Raw genomic sequence first — 24388 nt, forward strand, 5'->3', positions numbered from 1 at the left:
ATATATATATATATATATATATATATATATATATATATTCATTTTCATTCATATTCTGACTCCACGTTGTCTTATCAAATACAATATATTTAACTTCAAGCCTCAAGTTTCAAGATGGATTCACATGATTAATGAATGCAGTTAGAAGTCTAGTCTCCTGCCTGTTGTCTACATCCACAATGTATCTTGTCACTAATATGGTTCCTCGATCACTGATCCCTTGCCAGGAGGTATGTAAATCTATGGTTGGACATGTGTTTTCCTGCTGGCTTGGCTGTGAGCTGCATGCATGCTATGGTATAGGTTTATTTGAATAAAGTCTGCTGTAGTCTGGATTGTGTTTGAATCTTTCTTTTAAATGCTAATTAAAGGTTTAATCAGGATCAGGACAACATATTGAAAAGGTGTGCCGTGGTCTAAAAAGTTTTGCAAACTACTTGGCTGAGGTACACTACAACATGAATAGCTCTGTCAGGACACAGTTGAAGCGTTTAAAAAAAAAAAAAACAATGGCTCAAACAGAGACATAACAGACACCACCACAAACAATTTGATGCAATAAGTGGTGATATTTCCCAGAATATCACTGAAAGAGTACTGGAAATGCAGCCTGATATAATCCTGTTGTCCCTCTACTGCAGTGTACTCAATTAAAGATGACAGGAGTAGACATGCATGCGGGCGTGCGCGTGCGCGCACACACACACACACACGTCCGCGCGCGCAAAACCAACATACTATGCCTCTCAGCCTTCTCTGAGCACCCTAATCCCTGAGGACAAAGGCTAGTGTTCTATAAATACAGATGAGGATTCAGCATTAGAGGTTAATTCTTAGACCCTGATTACTAACTGTATTGGCCTGCTCATTCACTTACTTAAAAAAAATAATTTTACAGGCAAATTTATGATACAGGGATAATTTTAGGAAAACAGAATTGATCTACAGTAGTTTATTTGATCTGTAAAACATCTACAATTGTACTGGTGAACAATTTAACTGGTTGAGAAAATGCCAGGAGATAAGGTCATATGGCTGTCCAGATAAAACTGTAAAATTATGATGATGAGACACATGGGACAGAATGCTATTACAGAAGTTCAAGTGCTTGCAATAATGCACTTGACCATATGAATAAAATATGTGCTTTGACAAATCACTGTTCACTTGAGTTATTGAGTGGAATGTTAGGACTTAAAAGCACATGAGGGATAGATGCAATATAAAGACACTTATCTTTTCAAATGTGAAACAATGTATCTTTGGTCTATTCCTGTTTGACAAACAAATAATGAATTGCTTGTATTGTGTTTATTTATCTTCTTTATTTGCATTTATGATGATTGGTATTATTATTTGGGTTATTATTATCATAATTCAACTGTATTGTACTGAAAATATTCAGGCTGCTCTCACTCAGCTTCGTACTAAAGTACGAAAAGTAAAGCACGATATTTTCGTATTATTTCCTACGTATTACACAGAGCCGTAGTCACGTAAACGATGCGCTTTATGCTGGTAGTTAGAGACCATCAGACCTAAACCTGACCATAACCTTCGGGGGGTTTAGCTCAGGAGGGAGAGGGGGTTAGCCGGCGACTGCAAGATTGCCAGTTCTATCCCAGGCTCCTCCAACCCTAACCTTAACCTTAACCTTTACCCTAACCCTAACCAACAAACGAAAGATCATATACATTCACTGAAGGATTAATATGAGAACAAAATGCATATTTTTCGCTAGGAATGTCATCACAACGTACTTTATTGCCGAGACAGCTTTAAAATGCTGCATTATGCTGCATTTTCCATTATGAATGAAAGGTATGGAAGCCATTTTCGCATGCGCACTGGCGTCATTTTGATATTCGTAGGATAAAACCCGAAAAAATTGCGCAATGTCTACACTTTTCGTACGTTTCCATACGAAAATTCATGAGAATACATTGAAATATTTAAGCTTTGAAAGCTATAAGCTACAAGAACAAGAAGTACTTTAAAAAAAAAATTGGTGTATTGCAGTACTTATTATTAAAGTAATAATGCTTTACATGGTCTTCGGTCTTACTGTCAAAGGCCAACGATGTAGAACCTTATGAAAATATACTTTTTAATATTTTTTTATGAATTTATTTCAAGTGATTTCTTTTGTGAATTTTCGACTTGCTATAGTATGACTTTTTTTAACCCCAAAATGTACTATGGCTTTTTATGCTTATTTTGGACTCACTACACTCAGACTTTGATTGACACACGATATACAAGCATATGTTATGACTTTTAAATCATTTTTACAACTTTTTATGAATTTTGTCGATTTTTCACTTTTTTTTTTACATGCTATAGTATGACTTTTTTTTTTTCCTCAATAATTTGACCATGGCTTTTTATGACTTTTTTGGACTCGCCAAAATTAGACTTGGCGCATTCAGGCAATATGAGCGATTTTTAAGACTTTTTAATAATTTAAAATATTTTTTTATGAATTTATTTCGACTGACTTTTTGGTGATTTTTCGACATGCTATTGTATGACTTTTTTTTCTCCAAAAATTTGACCATGGCTTTTTATGAATGTTTTGGGTCTATGAGAGTCAGACTTGGTGGTTGAGTGGTTAGAGCACATGCCATGTAACCATATATGCAGCCAACCCCGGTTCGAATCCCGGCCGGAGGTCCTTTGTTGCACGTCACATCCCCCTTCCTCACATGTTTCCTCTCTATCTGCTGCTAAATTAAGGGTATCTATGCCAGAAAAATACCTGAAAAACAGGCTTCATACGACTGCTTTTCATGACTTTTTAATATTTTTTTATGAATTTATTTCAAGTGATTTCTTTTGTGAATTTTCGACTTGCTATAGTATGACTTTTTTTACCCCCAAAATGTACTATGGCTTTTTATGCTTATTTTGGACTCACTACACTCAGACTTTGATTGACACACGATATACAAGCATATGTTATGACTTTTAAATCATTTTTACAACTTTTTATGAATTTTGTCGATTTTTCACTTTTTTTTGACATACTATAGTATGACTTTTTTTTTTTCCTCAATAATTTGACCATGGCTTTTTATGACTTTTTTGGACTCGCCACAATTAGACCTGGCGCATTCAGGCAATATGAGCGATTTTTAAGACTTTTTAATAATTTAAAATATTTTTTTATGAATATATTTCGATTTACTTTTTGGTGAATTTTCGACATGCTATAGTATGACTTTTTTCCCCAACAATTGACTATGGCTTTTTATGCTTATTTTGGACTCACTACACTCAGACTTTGATTGACACACGATATACAAGCATATGTTATGACTTTTAAATCATTTTTACAACTTTTTATGAATTTTGTCGATTTTTCACTTTTTTTCGACATGCTATAGTATGACTTTTTTTTCCTCAATAATTTGACCATGGCTTTTTATGACTTTTTTGGACTCACCACAATTAGACTTGGCGCATTCAGGCAATATGAGCGATTTTTAAGACTTTTTAATAATTTTAAATATTTTTTTATGAATTTATTTCGACTGACTTTTTGGTGAATTTCCGACATGCTATTGTATGACTTTTTTTTCTCCAAAAATTTGACCATGGCTTTTTATGAATGTTTTGGGTCTATGAGAGTCAGACTTGGTGGTCGAGTGGTTAGAGCACATGCCATGTAACCATATATGCAGCCAACCCCGGTTCGAATCCCTGCCGGAGGTCCTTTGTTGCATGTCACATCCCCCTTCCTCACATGTTTCCTCTCTATCTGCTGCTGAATTAAGGGTATCTATGCCAGAAAAATACCTGAAAAACAGGCTTCATACGACTGCTTTTCATCACTTTTTAATATTTTTTATGAATTTATTTCAAGTGATTTATTTTTGTGAATTTTCGACTTGCGACTTTCCCCCCCCCCAAAATTTACTATGGCTATTATGCTTATTTTGGACTCACTACACTCAGACTTTGATTGACACACGAAATACAAGCATATGTTATGACTTTTAAGTCATGTCTACAACTTTTTATGAATTTTGTCGATTTTTTACTTTTTTTTTGACATGCTATAGTATGACTTTTTTTTTTTCCTCAATAATCTGACCATGGCTTTTTATGACTTTTTTGGACTCGCCACAATTAGACTTGGCACATTCAGGCAATATGAGCGATTTTTAAGACTTTTTAATCATTTTAAATATTGTTTTATGAATTTATTTTGACTGACTTTTTGGTGAATTTTCGACATGCTATTGTATGACTTCTTTTTTCCTCCAAAAATTTGACCATGGCTTTTTATGACTGTTTTGGGTCTATGACATTCACACTTGGTGGTCAAGTGGTTAGAGCACATGCCATGTAACCATATATGCAGCCAACCCTGGGTTTGAATCCCGGCCGGAGATCCTTTGTTGCACGTCACATCCCCCTTCCTCACATGTTTCCTCTCTATCTGCTGCTAAATTAAGGGTATCTATGCCAGAAAAATACCTGAAAAACAGGCTTCATACCACTGCTTTTCATGACTTTTTAATATTTTTTTATGAATTTATTTCAAGTGATTTTTTTTTGTGAATTTTCGACTTGCTATAGTATGACTCCCCCCCCCCCCCCCCCCCCCCCCCAAATTTACTATGGCTATTATGCTTATTTTGGACTCACTACACTCAGACTTTGATTGACACACGATATACAAGCATATGTTATGACTTTTTTTTTTCCTCAATAATTTGACCATTGATATGTATGACTTTTTTTTTCTCCAAAAATTTGACCATGGCTTTTTATGAATCTTTTGGGTCTATGACATTCACACTTGGTGGTCAAGTGGTTAGAGCACATGCCATGTAACCATATATGCAGCCAACCCTGGGTTCGAATCCCGACTTGCTATAGTATGACTCCCCCCCCCCCAAATTTACTATGGCTATTATGCTTATTTTGGACTCACTACACTCAGACTTTGATTGACACACGATATACAAGCAAATGTTATGACTTTTAAATCATTTTTACAACTTTTTATGAATTTTGTCGATTTTTCACTTTTTTTTCAACATGCTATAGTATGACTTTTTTTTTTTCTCAAAAATTTGACCATGGCTTTTTATGACTGTTTTGGACTCGCCACAATTAGACTTGGCGCATTCAAGCGATATTATATTATATTTTATGACTTTTTAATAATAATAATAAAAAAAAATTAATGAATATGACTTTTTCGTGAATTTAAGACATGACCTTTTTTTTCTTGAAAAATTTGACCATGGCTTTTCATGACTGTTTAGGACTCATGACACTCAAGTGACTTTTTTCGTGAATTTTCAACATAGCCTATATAGTAGGCTATAGTATGTCGAAAATTCACAAAAATAGTCACTCGATAAAATTCATAAAATATTGTATAAAAGTATTAAAAAGTCATAAAAATCCCTCATCGTATGTCAAGCATAGTCTGCGTATAGTGAGTCCAAAACAGTAATAAAAAGCAATAGTCAAGTTTATAGAAAAAAAGTAATAGTATAGTATGTCGAAATTTCACAAAAAAGTCATAAAAAATCCATCATATCGTATGTCAAGCATAGTCTGCGTGTAGTGAGTCCAAAACAGTCATAAAAAGCAATAGTCAAATATTTCGGAAAAAAAGTAATACCTTGACCTTTTTCGACATACTATACTATGATATATTTTTTTTTTTGCATACCATACAATTTTGGACATACTTTATTATGACTTTTACTTTATTACAATTTTTTTAACACACTAGTCTGACTTTTTTCACTTTTTAGACATACTATACTATATTTTTCATTACTTTTTTATAAAGGGAAAATAAGAGGAGTCAGTCAGCATTGAAAATAATTTTGTGATTGTTTTATTCTTGAAAGAAGAAAAGGAAGGGTGCTGTTATCCACGTGGTTGGAAGTTGGAAAAGTGAGCTGGGTGAGTTTGGAGCAGCATGTCTGACCAAGGAACGCCAAGCTAAAGTCTACAAACAGGATCCTTGCAAATGCTCCTACAGATTCAAGGTGTTGCAGAATGTAGTGCCAAAATACATTTAGGGTCAAACTTTCATGCATCTGAAGGAATATACTTGTACTTCTATTTACAGGGGAGATTGTCTCTGGAGTTGCAGTTGCTTAGTTTGCCCACATGAGGTCTACAGAACACATGCAGCCACAAGTGAGGCTGTCACAACTTCCATCAACTGACAGCCACACAGTTGTCAATGGTTGACCGACATCCATAAATATGATACTGGCACCAATGGACATGCACTAATCTCTGGATCAAATATAGGCTACTGCTGTGTACTATGTAAAGACACTCTTGCTATATGTGTACTGATATGTGTAGACTTCACTGTCTATGTGTCTGTAATGTCTATGGTGCCTTCACCAAGCAAAGTCAAAGATAATCCTTTTACTAAAACTGTGGTTTAAATCCTAAAGTTTGGGGCTGTTCACATCCATTTTGGTCCTTCCCCACTTCTCTTCTCCCTGTACACCAACAGTTGCACCTCCAGTCACCGGTCTATCAAGCTCCTGAAGTTTGCAGATCACCCTCATTGGGCTCATCTCTGGCAGAGATGAGACTTCCTACAGGTTGGAGGTTGACCCCCTGGTGACTTGGTGTGGCCAAAACAACTTAGAGCGCAATGCTCTAAAGACAGTGGTGATGGTTTTGGACTTCAGGAGGAATGCAGCCCCACCCTCCCCCATCACCATATGTGACTCCCAAGTCGACACCGTGGAGTCCTTCCTCACATCCTCCATCACCATCTGGTACGCTGCTGCTACCATCAAAGACAGGAGCAGACTGCAGCGTATCATCCACTGTGCCAGAAAGGTTATCGGCTGCAACCTTCCATCCCTCCAGGACCTACATCCTCCAGGGCACTGAGGCATGCAGGGTCATGTTCGATCCTCCCACTCCAGACATAAACTCTTTGAAACACTCCCCTCCCACAAGGGGTTGAGGTCTGTCAAGACCAAAACTTCATGCCACAAAAACAGTTTCTTCCCATCTGGCCTCATCAACAATGGCCCCGGACCCCCACTGATACATACACAACCCCCCCCCCCCCCTTCCCCCACCACCACCCACCCCCTCACACACAGTCATCTGCCTATGATGACGAAATGTTTTCACAAATATTTGCATCATTCTGCACAAAATTTTATTTTTTATCTCAGTATGGTGCATATGTATATGTATATGTATATAGTGTTTTTATTTATTTTTGTATTCTTGGAAAAGGTCTTATTTTTATTTTTTACATTCTTGTAAAACTCCAGGCCCCCCCCCCCCCCCCGCGACCCTGAATACAGGATAAGCGGTAGAAAATGGATGGATGGATGGCATTCTTGTAAATATGTGAAAACGTATTTGGAAATAAACTCCTTTCTGATTCTGATTCTGATATTGCACACACAAAAAAAGATTCTTGTCAGGTGCTAAACCGTCCCTGGGTTCCACAGCTTTGCTTGGCAAAAGGTGTTATCTGAGGCCCAATGTAATAGTTCAGTCCAGCACATGATGTCAGCTCCACCGATTGCTGGAAAAGACAAACAGCTTTCAAACATTTAACATTTGAGATTATTGGTTGACTACTTGCCCCAGAAGTGTTTTCACTTGGGAGACATCAGATGGGAAAACATTACGATCCAGCAGCCATCAGCAAATAACTGAATCTGAAGTCGCAACTACATTTGAGACCTTCAAGATTGTGTTACATGGCTGGCATTTAATGCCTCATGCTAAACTGTGCACCGCTCACTGTTAACACTGTTAATACTTACAATTCTATTAGGATAAGTGTTTCTTTTTTGATAATTCAATAGTAACGTGATGAGTGTTATTTAACGGCTTTAGTATGCAAGAAATATGGAGTTGTGTTACATTTTTCCTGGGGAAGTCTCTCTGTAATATCAGTGGTGGAAGAGAATGTTTACGATATTATATAGAGGCTACATCATTTTCATATGACTGTGTTCCACAGTGTTGAGTTTGACTTGAGGCGGGGAGGGGGTGGGGAGTGGGGCTAAATGGAGGGGTCTGGTTTTAAAGTGCTCTTTCCCATACATTAGAGGCTTGATGACTTGTTTTCTATTAATATGTAAGAGATGAATGCAGTATGTATGATGTGTGAATACATTTATGTATCTATCAGGCTGTAGTGGTTGACTTACCATTAAAAAACATCTATTCTTAATATTTTATTATTTATTTGTAGAATGTACATTTCCTGGAGAAAATGTGAAGTGGGCTGTTTACTAAATATCGCCCAATGCTTGGGTCCCAAGCAGCTCTTGTATAACAACAAAGATTACCTTTAGGTAATTCCTTGGCTGGTGCCGGGCTACACTGTGTGGTTCCGACATCTATTTAAAAGGTGAAGCTGGAATAACTTATTAAAGAAGACCACGGAAGGTTGAAGTTTATTAATCACAGTGAAGAGAGTATAAAATAATTGTATGTATGTAATTCAAATAATTTATTTCTTTAAGAGTCTGAATTTGATTTGGTTGATTTAATTGATTTATTGATGTAACATAAAGTCAAGCCCAAAATTAAACCTGAGACAAATTTGGTTTTGAAGTGATTTTTAATGACCAATAGGTTTCTTCTGGCTGTTTATTACATGGGAATTCATCCTTTTGGGTTTATATGCACTCCTGGGTTCTCACAGGTTACAAGAGCTCCAATACCCAAAATGTTGTCCTAAAATAAATCTGACACTATATTAATTTATGCCTGGTGTTGTATCTTGACATGTTGAAACAAACAAAAGCTACCTTTTTAAAGGGTAACAGGAGTGGTGCTGACATTTTAGCTATTTCAAAAATCCTGGCCCCTGCATTGAGACTGTGTATGTTAATGCAGGGGCATTATTCTCGTCAGATTTATTCTCAGTATAAAAACAATGACGTGACCTTGGTGGCCATGAGCTGTCTATCGCATTTTCTGATAACACATTATTACACATTAGATGGGCAAACACAGAGCAAACCTCATTATCAACCACTGCTCAGATTGAGATATTTGAAGAAGCCTTTGGTCTTTCTGTGGATTTTAAGTGCCTCTGTGCTTTAATTGATCTGGCCACAACAAGGCCACATCATTTCCCGCCTGCCCTGCGGCGGAGATTGGAGGGGATGTTTACTGCGTTTTGAAAGCAAAGAATCAGACACAGGCAATTAGCCAGAACGTCTCTGGACAGCTATCCAAATCTCTGTGGACCAGTAAAAATCTCAGTGTAACATTGTGATGCTGGTGGAACTGCACCACCAGTTCAGTCTTTAACAAGAGCACTGCAAGTCAGAAATAGAAATATAATATAAAGGAAAATATAGTATGCCATATGTAATGGTTTTTACATGCAGTATTTTGTTAGCAAGTAAACATATGACACGGTCTTAACACAAAATAATGTCCATTGTGTTTATTATCAGATAATATTGGTGACAAAACTAATGAGAAATTGTAAGACTTGGATCTAGTTTTATTTTTTACCATGAAACCATATAGATATATGAGAAATAGCTAATTATAGGGAAAAGGGTCAAATTAGACTTTGTTTGTATCTATTAATAATATTAGATAAAATATTAATAATTCATAATAATATATAATTGGCTAAAACCTATATGGATACTTTACTGCCAAGATTTAATTGATCGGAGGCCATAAGGGCAGTCTGCAGAAGGAGCATGGTCCTCTAGTGTTTGAAAAAAAGAAAACACCTATGGTATTTGTGCAGAATGACTAATGCACTGGTAAATTGCAGTGAATAGCATTGTTACTTTTAGGCAAATAAATACAGTACATTTTGATTGATTGTTGAACTGCACAAATAGGGTGTAAAAAATCTTATATATATAATAATATATTGGACCATAGATGAAAAATGATGGTATAAAACATAAAACACAATGGTACATTGTATCAGTGGAGAGAATGTGGTATCCACCAGTAGAATATTACAGTGTAATGGAAGGTGGAAGGAGAACTAACATATTTTACTTAATTAAAAGTATTGATTCTTTAATACATTTTTACTCGTAAATTCTTTGTGTAAAAATCTACTAAATAAAAAAAAAGTAGGTCAGTTAAAATATGAGTTAACATTGCAATGCTGCAATTTTTTTAAGAAAAGAGGGGTGCGAAGGGAGGATAAAGAAAAAATATGATAGACATTAAGTGAAAGAACACATTTAGGCTATACAATAAAGTGCATTCACATGTATCAGCGTTTACACATCACGAACCCCTATTTTCAAACAACCAATATATTCCTTTTCTATAGATGGCAATAAGCAGCCTGTGCATACAGCTGATGATCAATGATGATGTCATTGTAGCCTTACAAAAATGAACCATAAACCCACAATAAGCTACTGTATGGATACCACAGCGGGTGCAATCAACAATAAATTAGCTAAAGAAATCAAACAACCAGACACTGCTTATAGAATCGACTGCAGAATAAAGCATCATCATGGCAGACAACAGGGACATTTATAAACAATATGAACTCTCCTTGTGGCTGCAGATGTACATTAAAGTGGAAAGCCACACGCCCCAACGCAAGCACTTTGCTTCTCTACTTCAGCTGGCCGGCTGGTACCACCATCGCTGAAATCAAACAAATGTCACTCAGCAAAGTCCCGACTCTTCTCTGTTCTGACTCCTCAGAAGTGGAACGAAGTCCCGACCGATGTCAGGAAATAATGCACTTCTATGTTCTTAGCACTTTGTAGGTCGCTTTGGAAGAAAGCGTCTGCTAAATCCCCTAAATGTAAATGTTAATGAGACCACAAAGCCTGGTTCAATAAGCTCTCGGTTCATCTTCTCAGTCAATTCATTTTCAATTAATAATATTAGCAGTCCATTCAGCCTCTCTATCCCACAATAACCTAATGACACTGAACTCCTGGAATAAAGGGGAGGCCGCACACACCTCAATGAATGTAAAGGTTCCTAAGTAAGTGCAGAAGTAACCTAGAGAATTTATCATTAGTATTATAACATGTTAGCTGGACCAAGAAGGTGCAAACATGGGTTTGCACCTTCTTGTGTTTGATTGGGGTTACCAAGGTGGTGCATTAAATGAGGGAAGGCAGAGCAATATTTTTTATACCTATACTGAGGTACAACAATGTTAACCCACAATGATGTTATTCTGTTATTCTTTAGACTGTGAGCTCTGCTCTCCTGCGGCTGCAAACACACCAGCTGCTTCTTCTCTGCAGCTACTGATATCTCTCCTTTATTCTGTTCAATTATCACTGTTTTTCTTAACCTAACAGTAAAAGTACAATACTAGGGACAAAAAATACATAAAGTTAAACCACTCATTTTAAAAAATACTCAAAAAGTGAGAAATACACACAAAAATGACTTTGTTACAGTAACAAGATGAATCTAATTCATCCACCCATGGGTATAATCATACAGTCAGATAACAGTTCCATGATACATAATGCACTCACTCAATGTTTGATATGTAGCACAATCATTTCAACAAAGCGGATATGTTCATTAAAAAAGTTTCCTTATTTTGATGACATGCTTCTTTTAATTTTGCGGCTGCAAATGATCACATCAAGTTAAAGGTACTAGTGACCACTATGGAACAATGGTCTGGAGTGCGGGTCCCATTTTGTTTGTCCAGAAACAGAAGTTTACTAAAATAGAGGCATATTTTTTTTTATCAATTAGTCATTTAGATTTATACATTACAGGTTATAAATTATCCCAGATTATTCAGCCTAACTGATACCTTACATGCTTGTATGTCCCACATTAGTGTTGCTGGATTTTAACATGGAGCAGCAGCAGTAGGCTATCTATATCAATGAATCACTTCCAGAAACACTGGAATGGACACATCTCAGTAGCTAACAGGTCAGAATTACCACTGGTATATAATCTGCAGCCAGGAGGCTTGAAAAGCATACAGAGAGTTGAGTAGGCTCTCTCCATTTCTTCTATTTCCTCTCTAGGTGCAAATCTAATTTTCAACATCCTGTCCGGTTCATTCAGGCTAGTGGGTTTCAGGTTTATCTCATTGAATCAGACATGTAATTCACTTTGACTGGCCCCATCAATGTCTTCTTTGTAGACAGTCCAGGTACCAGAAGACCACCCCTATGCTGATATTTTAAGGAATCCCCTATAAAGCATCCACAATGATGGAAAGCACTGCAGAGACTCATACTAAAGACAAACAAGACAAATCAATTATGACATGCAATAAAGTGCAGAATGGAGGTGAAGGCAGTAGGATCAGACCCTTGAGTTTAGCTCAGGCTAAGTGGGTCATATTGGTCACTACAGTTAGTCCAAAGCTTAATTTGGACCCTGTGAAACATTTTTATATAACTATTTTTGCAGATAACCACACAATGAATGTTATTTATTAGTCTTCTATACAAAGTTCACTAATTGTAACTGAAACATGATTAAGGTGGTAATTACTGTATTGAGATAGTTTACGCAATTACACAGTTCAGGTCACAATCCAGATGGTTATAGCCGTTATTTCATAATAGTGCACTGGTGAGAGACCGGTTTTGAAAAAGAATGATACAGGCTGATACATGCCACTATTTGGTCAATGTCCAAAAACGTTGGATTCTGCAGGTATCTAATGGCGCACTCACGCTAGGCAATCTGTACTGTGCCCAAACACGTTTGTTTCCCAAAGTCCAGTTTGCTTGACGTGAGTGCTCCGTACCTACGTGTGTCTACAAACCAAAGCTGACAAACTTGAGTGATGTCCTCATAATGGACACAGAAGACATTATATGACTGTTTTTGTGGCCCGAGCATCACTACTTCCTGTTTTGGAACTATATGTTGCCTGCGAATATAAAATGTAAAAGACAAAGTTGGTGGTTGAGTATGGTAAGTGATGAATGGCTGGGTGACTGTCACAATGTATTCATCAATTAAAAAACAAATGACTGAATGAATGGTGTTTTGGCGTGGAATTGGATTGCTTAGCTATGCTGTCTGAACTGGTTATAGTTGCATTGGCCATTGATCTGGACTTTGAACGCTGATGCATTCTGATGACTCCACTAATGTGATATTGGACTGACAGACACTGTTGTGAACTTACAGTTTTTCTCAGTCGCTTTGGTGCTTTTCTCAGATCAGAATGAAAATTCTCATTACTATTAGTTCAACCTCCACAACATTAAGTAATTTGTGGACATCATAGTAGCAATGTCTCCCTCCTCTGAACAAATTGCAAATGCTTTTGGACATGTATCAGTTGCTTTCATACAATTCTCTGCTGTTTTATAACATTATCATTTGCTTATGTCATGTCAGTCAAAATGAACTATACTTATGGATGCTGAAGAGTCGTTCCCAATAAAACTAATAGTCTTCATTTCATTGCTTGAGTCATTACATACAAAATTGTTGAACTAGTTATCACATTCTGTCAAGCACAATTTATACCGTTAATTATTATTTTTTTCCTGGAAATGTCTCCTAAATTGAACAATTGCTGTCAGGTGAACTTCAGCTTTCACTCACGAGGAAGTGTGAGGAGTATTAGTTGTAACCAATGACAAGCCACTTGTTCACAGTCACTCAGGGATGAATCCCATGAACCCTCACTTGGCAAGCATATATGAACCGAGCAGGACATAGTGTGTACCATTTCTACAAAACAGGGGAAGAGGGAGAAGAAGCCAAATACATGAAATTAGGGCTACAGTTGTGGACTATCAAATTTACTGTAGTTTTCAAATGGCTGTACAAGTAGTGTATAGTGCTGTCTTGAGCATTTTAAGGTCGTGTCACCGAGTTCTGACCTTTTTTTTTGTTGCCTTTTTTGCATTGGAAAACACTGAGAGAATAAACTGTCATAATGAAAACATGACAAAGCCATTTGAAAATCTTGTTCATAAACGATGGTGTCAAGACGTCTCATTTTGATGACACTGGCAGTTTCATTGACATGAATACTTGCTTTTGAGGAATGGACTAACCATTTTGAGCAAGTGATGTGCTTTTGCATTTTATCCACTAGGTTTTGCAGTTTGCACTAATTGTCGTGAGAAATGCACTTACTGCTGTGCAAATGTTAATAGTGATGTGAGAAAAGCACCAAAGCTATACTGAGAAAAACTGTAAGGGAATCCCAAATGCAGGACTCAGATTTCAGGTGAGGAATGAGAAAGCAAAGGTTTATTGTTAAAGTGCAGAGAATGAAGATGCATGTGGGGAGGGGAAATCCAATAGAGCAGCGGGTGAAGGAGCTGGAGATGGCCAGTTGTGATGAGATGAGATGAGATGAGATGAGATGAGATGAGATGAGATGAGATGAGATGAGATGAGATGAGATGAGATGAGATGAGATGAGATGAGATGAGATGAGATGAGATGGATAGATAGATAGATAGATAGATAGATAGATAGATAGATAGATAGATAGATAGATAGATAGATAGATAGATAGATAGATAGATGAGATAAATGTAAATTTAAATGTGTACAGAGAAATCAAAGAAATGAAACGAAACATATGAAGCAAAATTAAACATTTGCAGATAAACAGCAGTATGGAGGCATTCTGGAAAACACAGAAACAGAATAGCAAGCAACATGGATTTGCACAAAAGAAAATAACTTAACATTTACCATTCAAGTGACCTAGGACTAAACAAGACCAGTGCAGCTGAGTCAACAATCTGGGGATTAGTGAGCGAAGGGGAAGATAAAAGCATATTTATATGATAAGCAGAGAAGATGAGCTGACGAATGGCAGGTGTGTGAGCTGACGAGATCACGAGTGGATTGTAGGCAGGGTTGGTGGCTAGACAGGCTAACCCAAATAACAAATCAACACAAACTAAATACACAATTCTCCATTCAATATAAAGTGCTTTGTTAGTTGTATGACTCACAGTTTTCCCTGTGAGAACTGAAGCTTTCCATGGAAATGGGAGCTTGCAAGTACCAACACATCCTTGATTGTTGGTGCGGATCACGATCCTATGCTTTTCATCGCCCTTGGTTCTTTGAATTCAGCTCTATCCAATAAGAGCTGACTTTGTGATAACCAGGATACTCAGCCACAATGCACTTTATCTTTATTGATTACATCAATTTACGTTACCACCGCTCCCCCTCTCTTCTTCTATCTCGCACTTTCATGCATCCGCACAAAAACACACAGTAGTGAGCAAAGGGACAAGCCCTGCATCATCTACTGCCTATACTTGCAGGCTGGTTGCTCTGTTTAACCGGTGAGGTGGGAGTGGTGAATACTGGAGTTTGTATATTGCTCCTCCCATGTTCACTCTCTCACTCTCTTTTTTGTTGGGGTACAACAGATCCTGCTCCTGAGGGCCAATCACTATAAAGATCTCTCCTACTCACAGCACACACCCCTGCTCTGTCTCTCTCTCCGTTCCTTTGCTGCTCCTCTGTTTCCGGGTGTGTTTTCTCGTCCCCTCTTCAGAGCCATCTCACTCCCACTCCCAACTAAGATCTGCAAACCAGCTCTTCAAGGTAAGAAACAAACACACCTCTTCTCTCGTGTGCATGTGTATCTATTTACAGGGTACAGGGTTTCATTAGTCAGTTGATTTACTGCGTTGTATGATATGGGTGTATGCATGTTTTAGTGTTTAACACCACTTCACTCATTTTCCTTTATGAGGGCCAGTCTCTACAAGCAAAGGAAACATATGCAAGTACTAATTATAGGGATAATGTGGCTGTTGTCAGTGTTGAATCTCGCAGTGTGAACGTGCAGCACAGACTTGCTGATTGTATATTGTGTTTACTTTGTGCACAAATGAAGATTAAGAAGGTTTTTCATTTTCTTGGATCACAGAGAGCATTTTGGTACATCTTTTTTTTGTGCATGGCTTTAGACAAGAAAGCCCTGCAGCAAGTGAATACACAACTGCTTGCAATATCATATAAAAGTAGAAATATTGTTGCTTTGCTTTTGTAGAGCCAAAACTATTCATAAAAAAGCAATTTAAGTAACAAAGTCATCCGCCTCTTCTAAGTTTACTTGCTTCTGGGGTGTGTCTTCACATTTCAACTTTGTGTAATGGGATGTAAATTAGAGTTTAATCTGTACTGAGGTTTATGGTAGTAAAACAGCAATATTGTGTATATTGTATGTTGATTACACAATTAAAAATAAATGGCAAAATTAAAACTTCACACAAGAAGCCATTCGGTTTTCATATTTTCTATATTCTAAAGAAATCTGCTTAGCAGGGTCTCATCAAACACAAAAATGTCTGCCTAATACACATTTATCGTTTAGCTCCTTCTCCAGCTGGTTCAAATCTGCAAACAGAGCTACTCGAGGTGCAGCGAAGGGGGACTGCACAATCTCATTCATAAAAACTACATTCAGCCGGGCCCCCTTCTCCTTCAGAGCATCACGTCAGTGGAATATAGTACCACAATCAGTGAGAGAGCCCACATCCTTTTATTTTATTTTATATGTAATGTAAACACATTACTTATTGAGATCCACCAATCTTAATGCTATTTTTATACATGCTGTTCTTATAATTTGATTTTGTCCTCTTGTGTTGTTTAACTGTATTGTATATGCTTTTTAAAACAATGTAGTATTTTCTAAACATTTGCCCTTTTAAATTAAAAAAAAATAATATAAGCTTGAACCATTATTATGGATGAAAGTTACTGACATTCTTCAAGCAGGCTTAACCCAACCTGACGCTGGTGTTAAAGACGAAACTAACCACCAGCTGGCCAGTTAAAATCATAGATATTAATTCTTTAAATATAGTATATTATATATATTATATGTTATATTGCTAGTTGGGTATTTGTTCTTAGACCCACAGCAACCATTAACGCATAGGCTCACTTTACTGAGAGAATCATATATTTTCGTTTTCACATTACATTATTCTAACAAAAGTTACTGTTAAGAGTAAATGTAGAAAAATAGGCACTTATTTCTCATATTGCATATGTTGCAGGTATTAACAAGAGAAATACCCCAAATGTAAAAACCTGTTATATTTAGCCTACTTTGTAGCAGCTGACAGTGAAGCGAGAAGCCGATTTATGCTTGTTGACATGTCCTCGGGTGGTAACCACACCTCGTCTCGCAGCTTTACCTGCATGTTTTTACCTGAGGTTGCTGTGGTAACTCTTATTGCTGCGACGTAAAACAATAACAAATATTGTCACTGCTGTGCCTTCCAGCCTGCTGATGACAAGGTAGTCAAATATTTATTTTGGGTTTATACGGCTTAAAAAGAAGCTTAAATGTCTGAGAAGAGGAGATGTAGAGAGGGAGATGGGAAACTGCAGCGCTGCTTGCTCTGCCATCAACTCCGACAGTCCGATAATAACATCTATGACTCGGCAGAGACAGCACTGTCTAATAGCTGTAGTCTGACAAGGTTGTAATTACTGTACTCCACTTATGACCTCCCATTGCAATAAGACAACAGGTTTAAGCAAAGGATGGTTGAGTACCCACTGCTGTGTCATCATTTCTTTTCATCGTGACTCCATAAAGAAACGTATGCTATTTTAAATGGGATATATATTTAGTTTGTTAACATGATATTGGGAGGCTTCGTTATGGCAGTAAATATAGATTATCTTCACATAGCGCACATACCAGCATACAGCTTAAGACCTACGGCATAAATAAAATGCAAGGAAACTAAAGCAAATTAAATTTAATTACACTGAGTGAGTTCAAGGGAATGTGTGTGTGTTTAGGTACAAAGAGCTGAATTTGGTGTAACTGTGTGTGTGTGTGTGTGTGTGTGTGTGTGTGTGTGTGTGTGTGTGTGTGTGTGTGAGCGAGAGAGAGACCTATAATTGCAGCCATATTGCGCTTCTACATGACTGCATGAAAGATGCATGTATGACTCTGGTAGAAGGACATAACTTCATATTTTCTTTTGACCCCGTGTTATGGGCAGCGTTGTTCCATCAAAGCACACATGGTGGATCTGGCATGTAACAGCTTTCAGTCATTGAGCATACACTTGCAACTCGCAGGTGTCTCAACTCAATTCGCAGTTTCTGGCACGCCATGTTTATGATTAAGATCAACATTTGAGTAAAAATGTGATTCTCTGAGCAATCTTCCATTTCCTGAAGCCTGACATTGTGTGTGTGCTTTCTGTAAACATCAGTGTTTGTACAGACTGTCTGGCTGCTTCTACAAAGCAATTAGGACGAAACTAATGATCTTCAATGACAGGTTTCACTCTGCGTGCATTATTGAAACGTGGCAGAAATCTGTTGGATGTTTTACTTCAGCTACATAGAAGATTAATGAAATAAACAACAGGACCAAAATCTTGCAGATTTCAAGGTTACATAAGGCTTCCATGAGAAAGCATGAGATCAGCTTGTTGGCTGTTGACTGCACTTTGCAGAGATAATCTTGTGGGACCAAGAAACCAACTATTCAGATCACTTCAATCATGATCCACATATTCGTTCCTCATTCAGTTTCCTTTTCCGCGTTTGTTAAACATGATATTGTTTAGATTAATACTATTCATTCTGCCTACTAGTGTTTTTTTAGCTTGAAGTAAATAATGTGTACTATTATTGCTCATCATCATTTTCAAACCTCTCCATGTGTCATCACTTTGAGAGCTAAAATGCTCTTAGTGAAACCCTTTCTGTTTTTCCTGCCAACAGGAAATGGCTTCCAAGCGGCAAATGGGCTGCAAGTGTCGTGTAGCAATAGTGCTGTTTCTCCTCTTGGCCAGTGTTGCTGCCCTTATTGCTGTTGCTGTCATCCAGGACACCTGGGGATCCGAGGAGTACGGCTTAGAGGTGAACATGTACATGCACGCGTACAAATGAGTACATATGAAGGAGAGACAAAGATAGGTGTACACACACACACACACACACACACGCACGCACGCACACACACCTAGTTGTGATTGAAGTGCCAGATGAGATCCAGATGTCAGGGTTGGGGTCATGGAAAAAGTCAGCTTGCTGATGAATGGTGTCCTGATGGACCATGACTGTGTATTTGTTGCCGCAGCAGCCTCTTTGTAGTTTGATTCACTCTCTTTAGTCTCAGCTCTTTGCCATATTAACAGCAACATTAAGGCGTTTTAGATATTTTTCTCATCAAAAAGTGCAATCAGATAGATGAATTGAAATATGTGACCTTGTGACTTTTTTTTTGCTTTTCTTCTCTCCCTCTCTTCAGTATGGCATAGTGATAGACTCGGGTTCATCTCGCTCCAATGTGTACCTGTATCAGTGGCCAGGGGAAAAGGAGAACGAAACAGGAATTGTGACTGAGATAATGAACTGTAGAGTTGCTGGTGAGTCATTGTCTCTACAACAATTGCAGCATTTGTATGTAACTTTATAATATGTTCCTTGTGTGAGGCAGAGTGCCACTGAGCTCAAGCATTTCATTGTATGTTAAAGCTCTGGTCTACGATTTGAAAGATTTGTCAATTGAGCCAAAATTTTGCCAATAGAAGCCATGCGGTCCGCCCGCAAGCTCCCGAAAATCTTTTAAACTGACCGTTGTCGATCTAAAATAAAGACAGATTCAGCAACTGCATAGCTTATTTCTTGCATAAAATGTTTTCAGAAACACATTTCGGTGAACTATTTTCGTAAAATAAGAGGGAGGTGGGAGGCTGCGAGGGGGAAATGACACACTATTTCAAAGCTTTCAAATCGTAGACCATAGCTTTAATACACATGACAATAAACTTTATAAATCATTTCTCCAAATTGAGTTGCAAAATATGCTTGAAAAGATTCCAAATTTTAACATTTAGGAATAGATTTAATTGAAGTACAGGTAACTCTACACTAACTCATTTCACTAGGCATTTCATTTGATCTTTTTAGTGCCTGTAATTAAGAATATGATTTTAGCTTGGCCTTGTCCCCACAGGTGTCCCCATTTCCGAGATGAAAGTTGACCCAGAGCAAGATGCCAAAGCGTGGAAGGGATTCAAAGAATGCATGGACAACGTTTCCGATGTCATTCCTGTTGGAAAACACAAAGCTACGCCTCTCTTTCTGGGAGCTACAGCCGGAATGAGACTGCTTCAGTAAGAAAGAAAATAGTCACATAGTCTACATACACTAGAGTAGTATCAATCTGATTATCGAAGTGGTGGCAAGAGAGAGAAAATATGAAACTATTCCTTCAATGACACTGAATCCATATTCCGCTGCTACTGACCGCTCCTGTCTGCAGTTAGATGTGTAATTCTCTTCCATTTTTCTGTCTCGCTATAAGTGAAAGGGATGCGCAGAAGTCCAATGAAGTCTTGGAAAGTATCAGAGAATACCTGCAGTCTTTCCCTTTCAACTTCCAAAATGCATCCATCATTAGTGGTCAAGAAGAAGGGCTGTATGGGTGGATCACGGTTAACTACCTCAATGGAAACTTCCTAGAGGTAAGATGCTGTCATCAATCTCAATCTCAGAGTGTCAAAGTGTATTTATGCCTTGTGATTAGCATATTAATGGGAGGGAAATAGAAAATAATGCTGCTAAGCTAACAGCGACATCACATGGTTTACCCCATACTAACATTTCTTATTGTATTTGCAGAAAAACCTTTGGAACACCTACATACACCCAGAGGGGGAAAAGACTGTAGGGTCCATGGACCTTGGCGGAGCATCGACACAGATCGCCTTTGCAGTCCAGGATGATCTCAGGGGGCTCGACTACTTGCAAGTCAAAATGTATGGTTACCCTTACAACGTCTACACACACAGTTTCCTCTGCTATGGCAAAAATGAGGCCGGGAAGAGGGTTCTGGACAAAGTGGTCAAGGTACGCAGCTTTTCTTTGCCTGTGTGTGTGTGGTCAGGATAAATGAAAGGTCAAATACTCTGGGTCCTAGGGGTGATGTTTCGTATTCCAAGTTCTCTCCCTTAATAGTTTTCTATGTTCGTGTTTTAGTGCTTGTGTGGTCTCTGCATGGCAGTGGAGATCAATGGGTTTTAACATGCTTGTGCAGGACAAAATCCATTAATGCCCAGTAAAGAATTGATTGGTGTACACTGCCATCCCGGCTGTGTTAACAGACAGCAGGGAGGCAAGTCAAGAATACATTATGTCATTAAAAATATTGATCACTCCATTACTGTCGCCATGAAATGCAGTATTTCTGGCAGGTTAGACATAAAGCAATTTCTTGAAAGTATCATATTTGTAGCTAGAGAAATATGCAACGCTGGGAGAATATGTTTACATGGGGATCTGTATGTGATAATGTGTAATCTGTAAATGCCCCCATGTCCCTTCCTGTCCCTCTTTTCACATAGTTTGATTTCCTCCTCATCCACCATTCCTTCTTTTGACATTGTGTTCCTCCTCTGTCCAGGATTCATCTGACCCGACCTACATCCTGAACCCCTGCTACCCTGAAGGATACAACACCACCATGAATGCCTCGTACATTTACGACTCTGAGTGCACAAAGAAGCCAAACGGCTACAACCCAGACCAAGAGCTCTTCTTGGTGGGAACGGCCGACTCGGACAAGTGCAACAGCATAGTGAAGTCGTTGTTCGATTTCAAGACGTGTTCTTCACCCCAGTGTTCCTTCAATGGGGTCGAGCAGCCGGCCGTCACTGGAGATTATATGGTAATGCACTGTGCAAATAGAAAGAAGACAGAACAAAAAAAAAGAGATAAAACAAACTTACGATGTCTCTACAGGGATATGCAGGCTTCTTCTACAGTGCTAGAGCATTCGGGATGGAGGGAACAACAGATTTGGACCAATTCAAAGCCTCAGTTCAGAAATTCTGCAACACACACTGGACAGTGGTAAGTTCCTCTAACTGACTCCAACGAATTGCGAGAGTAATTAAAGGAGGAGGGAAGGTGGAACAGGAGCTGAGAAGAGATGAAAGAGAATTTAGGAAGCCATGTAGAAAAAAGTGACTGTTGAGATGAGGAAATGTCCATATACACTAAGTGCAGCAAATGCAACCACTTATAGCATAATGGCCGACCACATTCTACAAGCATTTCACCCATCGAGAACAGAGCAAAGAAATATTTTTATCCTCAGGCAAAATAGCTGCTTTGAGTGTTTGCCAAGCTTTGTGAGTACATTTCCTGGTATGACTACAACGTCATATACCGCTGAATAGCTTGATTACAACATTGATATTTTATCAGTTTCGTTCATCTGTATCATTCTTCCTAATCACAAGGCCACACTGATCTTTTTTCTCTCTTCCTTTCAGCTGAGGAAAGAAAAGACATGGATCTCTGACAGATACCTTAGGACTTATTGCAGTGCAGGTCACTACATCATCACTTTGCTGGCGGATGGATATAAGTTTGACAAAGAGACCTGGAAAGACATTAACTTCCAAAGAGAGGTTGGTTGAGAAAAAAAAAAAACGTTTTTTTATCAGGACACTCTGAAGACTATGAGAATGATACATATCCACTCTTATTATTCTCTGTGTTTGTACATTCTGCTCATAAAAGACGCCCACCAATACGGCATTTTGATGAGAGCTGCACTCTGGTCACAGGGGTTTAACAGCGTCAACAAATGTGAATGAGGCCACCCATGGAGACCCATTAAAAATGGATGCGTGACATACTGCATATCTCCACTCAAAAAGTTGCGCGTGAAAGGCAGGCAATGTATGACTCTAGGAAGCCCCGAGGACATGGAGGATCTTTCACAAGGGAACTCCCTCAACCGAATGAGATTCCTCTGTAACACACGGCCTATCAGTCATGCGTCATAAAGAAAGACAGCAGTTATTAAAATGTCACACATTAGAGCCACAGTTTCCAAATTGCACGCACCCTATTGACTGTGTTTTCAAGAACGTTACTCAACAGTTGGCGATCCTTCCAATTTCCCATCCCACCAACAAGAGAGTTAGTGTGCTGGGTGCTGTTTAGGCCTTCAGGGTGTCTGGGAGTCTGGTGGTAGGGTAGGTCACTTTTGAGGAAGTCACAAAACAGACGCACTCATATTTTCCCCTTAAGATGTAATTGTGCAACTGCATGACATGATTGTCTTCTCTTCTCTAGACATGTACTTGGATAGCAGTGACATGCTAGCCACAGGCACTTCTGAAAAATTCCAGCTTCCAGAATGTAAACACACAGTGAGAATGTGGCAAACCTCTTCTCTTCTCTTCTCTTCTCTTCTCTTCTCTTCTCTCCAGATCAAGAAAACCAGCATAGGTTGGAGTTTGGGCTACATGCTGGGTATGTCCAACATGATCCCGTCTGAAGTTAAAGAAATCCCCCCCATGACAGACCCCGTCTTTGCCGGCCTTATCTTTCTATTTTCAGCACTTACCATTATAACTGGTGTCTTTGTTTTCATCATCCTCATTCGCACCTGCTACTGAGGGTTACAAAGGAAGGGAATGATCTGCCATTGTAAGTCTCGGCGGCTGCTGCTATCCTGCATGTAGTGGGAGAACGCTACAGCAGCATGTGCAAAGACACTTGTAGCGAGAATACAGTAACTCACTTTTTTTCGTTAAGCTTGCCTTCTATTTCCATTTTGAGAATGTATGAAAAGTGAAACAGTCTTAAAATGAAAACCTACTAGTGAGTCTTTGAGCTGCACACCTGAGACTGGTTTTACTGGGACAGTTGAAAACACTTTTTTACAGGCACCTGAATGACTGCATTCACAGTTGCGTGCTCACATACACATAGACCTTCAGACAAAGCATGAACGTTCTCTCACTGACCGATTCTGTATTAAACATGTTATTGCACTGAATGAATATGCTTCACACACTAAATAGTAGAAGTTTTCCATGGCAATGTTATTATATTTTTTTAAGTTATATTCTGCATACTGTATATTTGGGGTAGGCATCGTTGGGCACTAAGGTAATACATGCGGTAGCTCAAGCAATAACATACTCGCAATTATGACAAAATACCTCCTTCCCAGCCACTGGTAGTTATGCAGTAATTCAATGCATTGGTTTATACGTTCATGATTAATGATGTTAAGTCATATTTGTTTTCATAAGGATGGCAGCCTTCTTGTATAGTGCTCCCATATTTAATTTTAATGTCTGATTTTGAGAGAAAAATGTTGCTTGTTGCCACATGAATGGAAAAGACATTAAAAACAAAACGGTTGCCGATCCCTGCTGTGTATTGTATAGTGTATGAACGCATTGAAAACCAGAAGTATGCAATACAACACAATATTCTAAATAAAAAAAACCCTCATCATTTAACAATGTGTGTGATTTGTACCGTTCGTTGTGATTTTCCCAATTAAATGTTACATGATTAAATGTTCTCTTTAGTCTGGGAAGGTTTTCATTCTGTACTTAATGTATTATTGTTGGATAAATATTATACTGTATATTTACTGTATATA

The 24388-nt window shown here is 38.2% G+C and overlaps 1 protein-coding gene across 1 annotated transcript; it reads left to right on the plus strand.

The window, feature by feature from the left end:
- Nucleotides 1-15383: 15383 nt before the first annotated feature.
- Nucleotides 15384-24255, plus strand: entpd3 (ectonucleoside triphosphate diphosphohydrolase 3). Its single transcript, XM_084026700.1, has 10 exons — nucleotides 15384-15528; nucleotides 18691-18828; nucleotides 19220-19337; nucleotides 19928-20087; nucleotides 20279-20438; nucleotides 20596-20823; nucleotides 21377-21640; nucleotides 21715-21825; nucleotides 22251-22388; nucleotides 23199-24255. Exons 2-10 carry the CDS (start codon nucleotides 18694-18696, stop codon nucleotides 23385-23387), a joined length of 1503 nt encoding a protein of 500 aa, XP_083882826.1. The 5' UTR covers nucleotides 15384-15528; nucleotides 18691-18693; the 3' UTR covers nucleotides 23388-24255.
- Nucleotides 24256-24388: the final 133 nt, after the last annotated feature.

The sequence above is a fragment of the Eutrigla gurnardus genome, assembly GCF_963514095.1.
Source record: "Eutrigla gurnardus genome assembly, chromosome: 14".
Taxonomy (NCBI): Eukaryota; Metazoa; Chordata; class Actinopteri; order Perciformes; family Triglidae; genus Eutrigla; species Eutrigla gurnardus.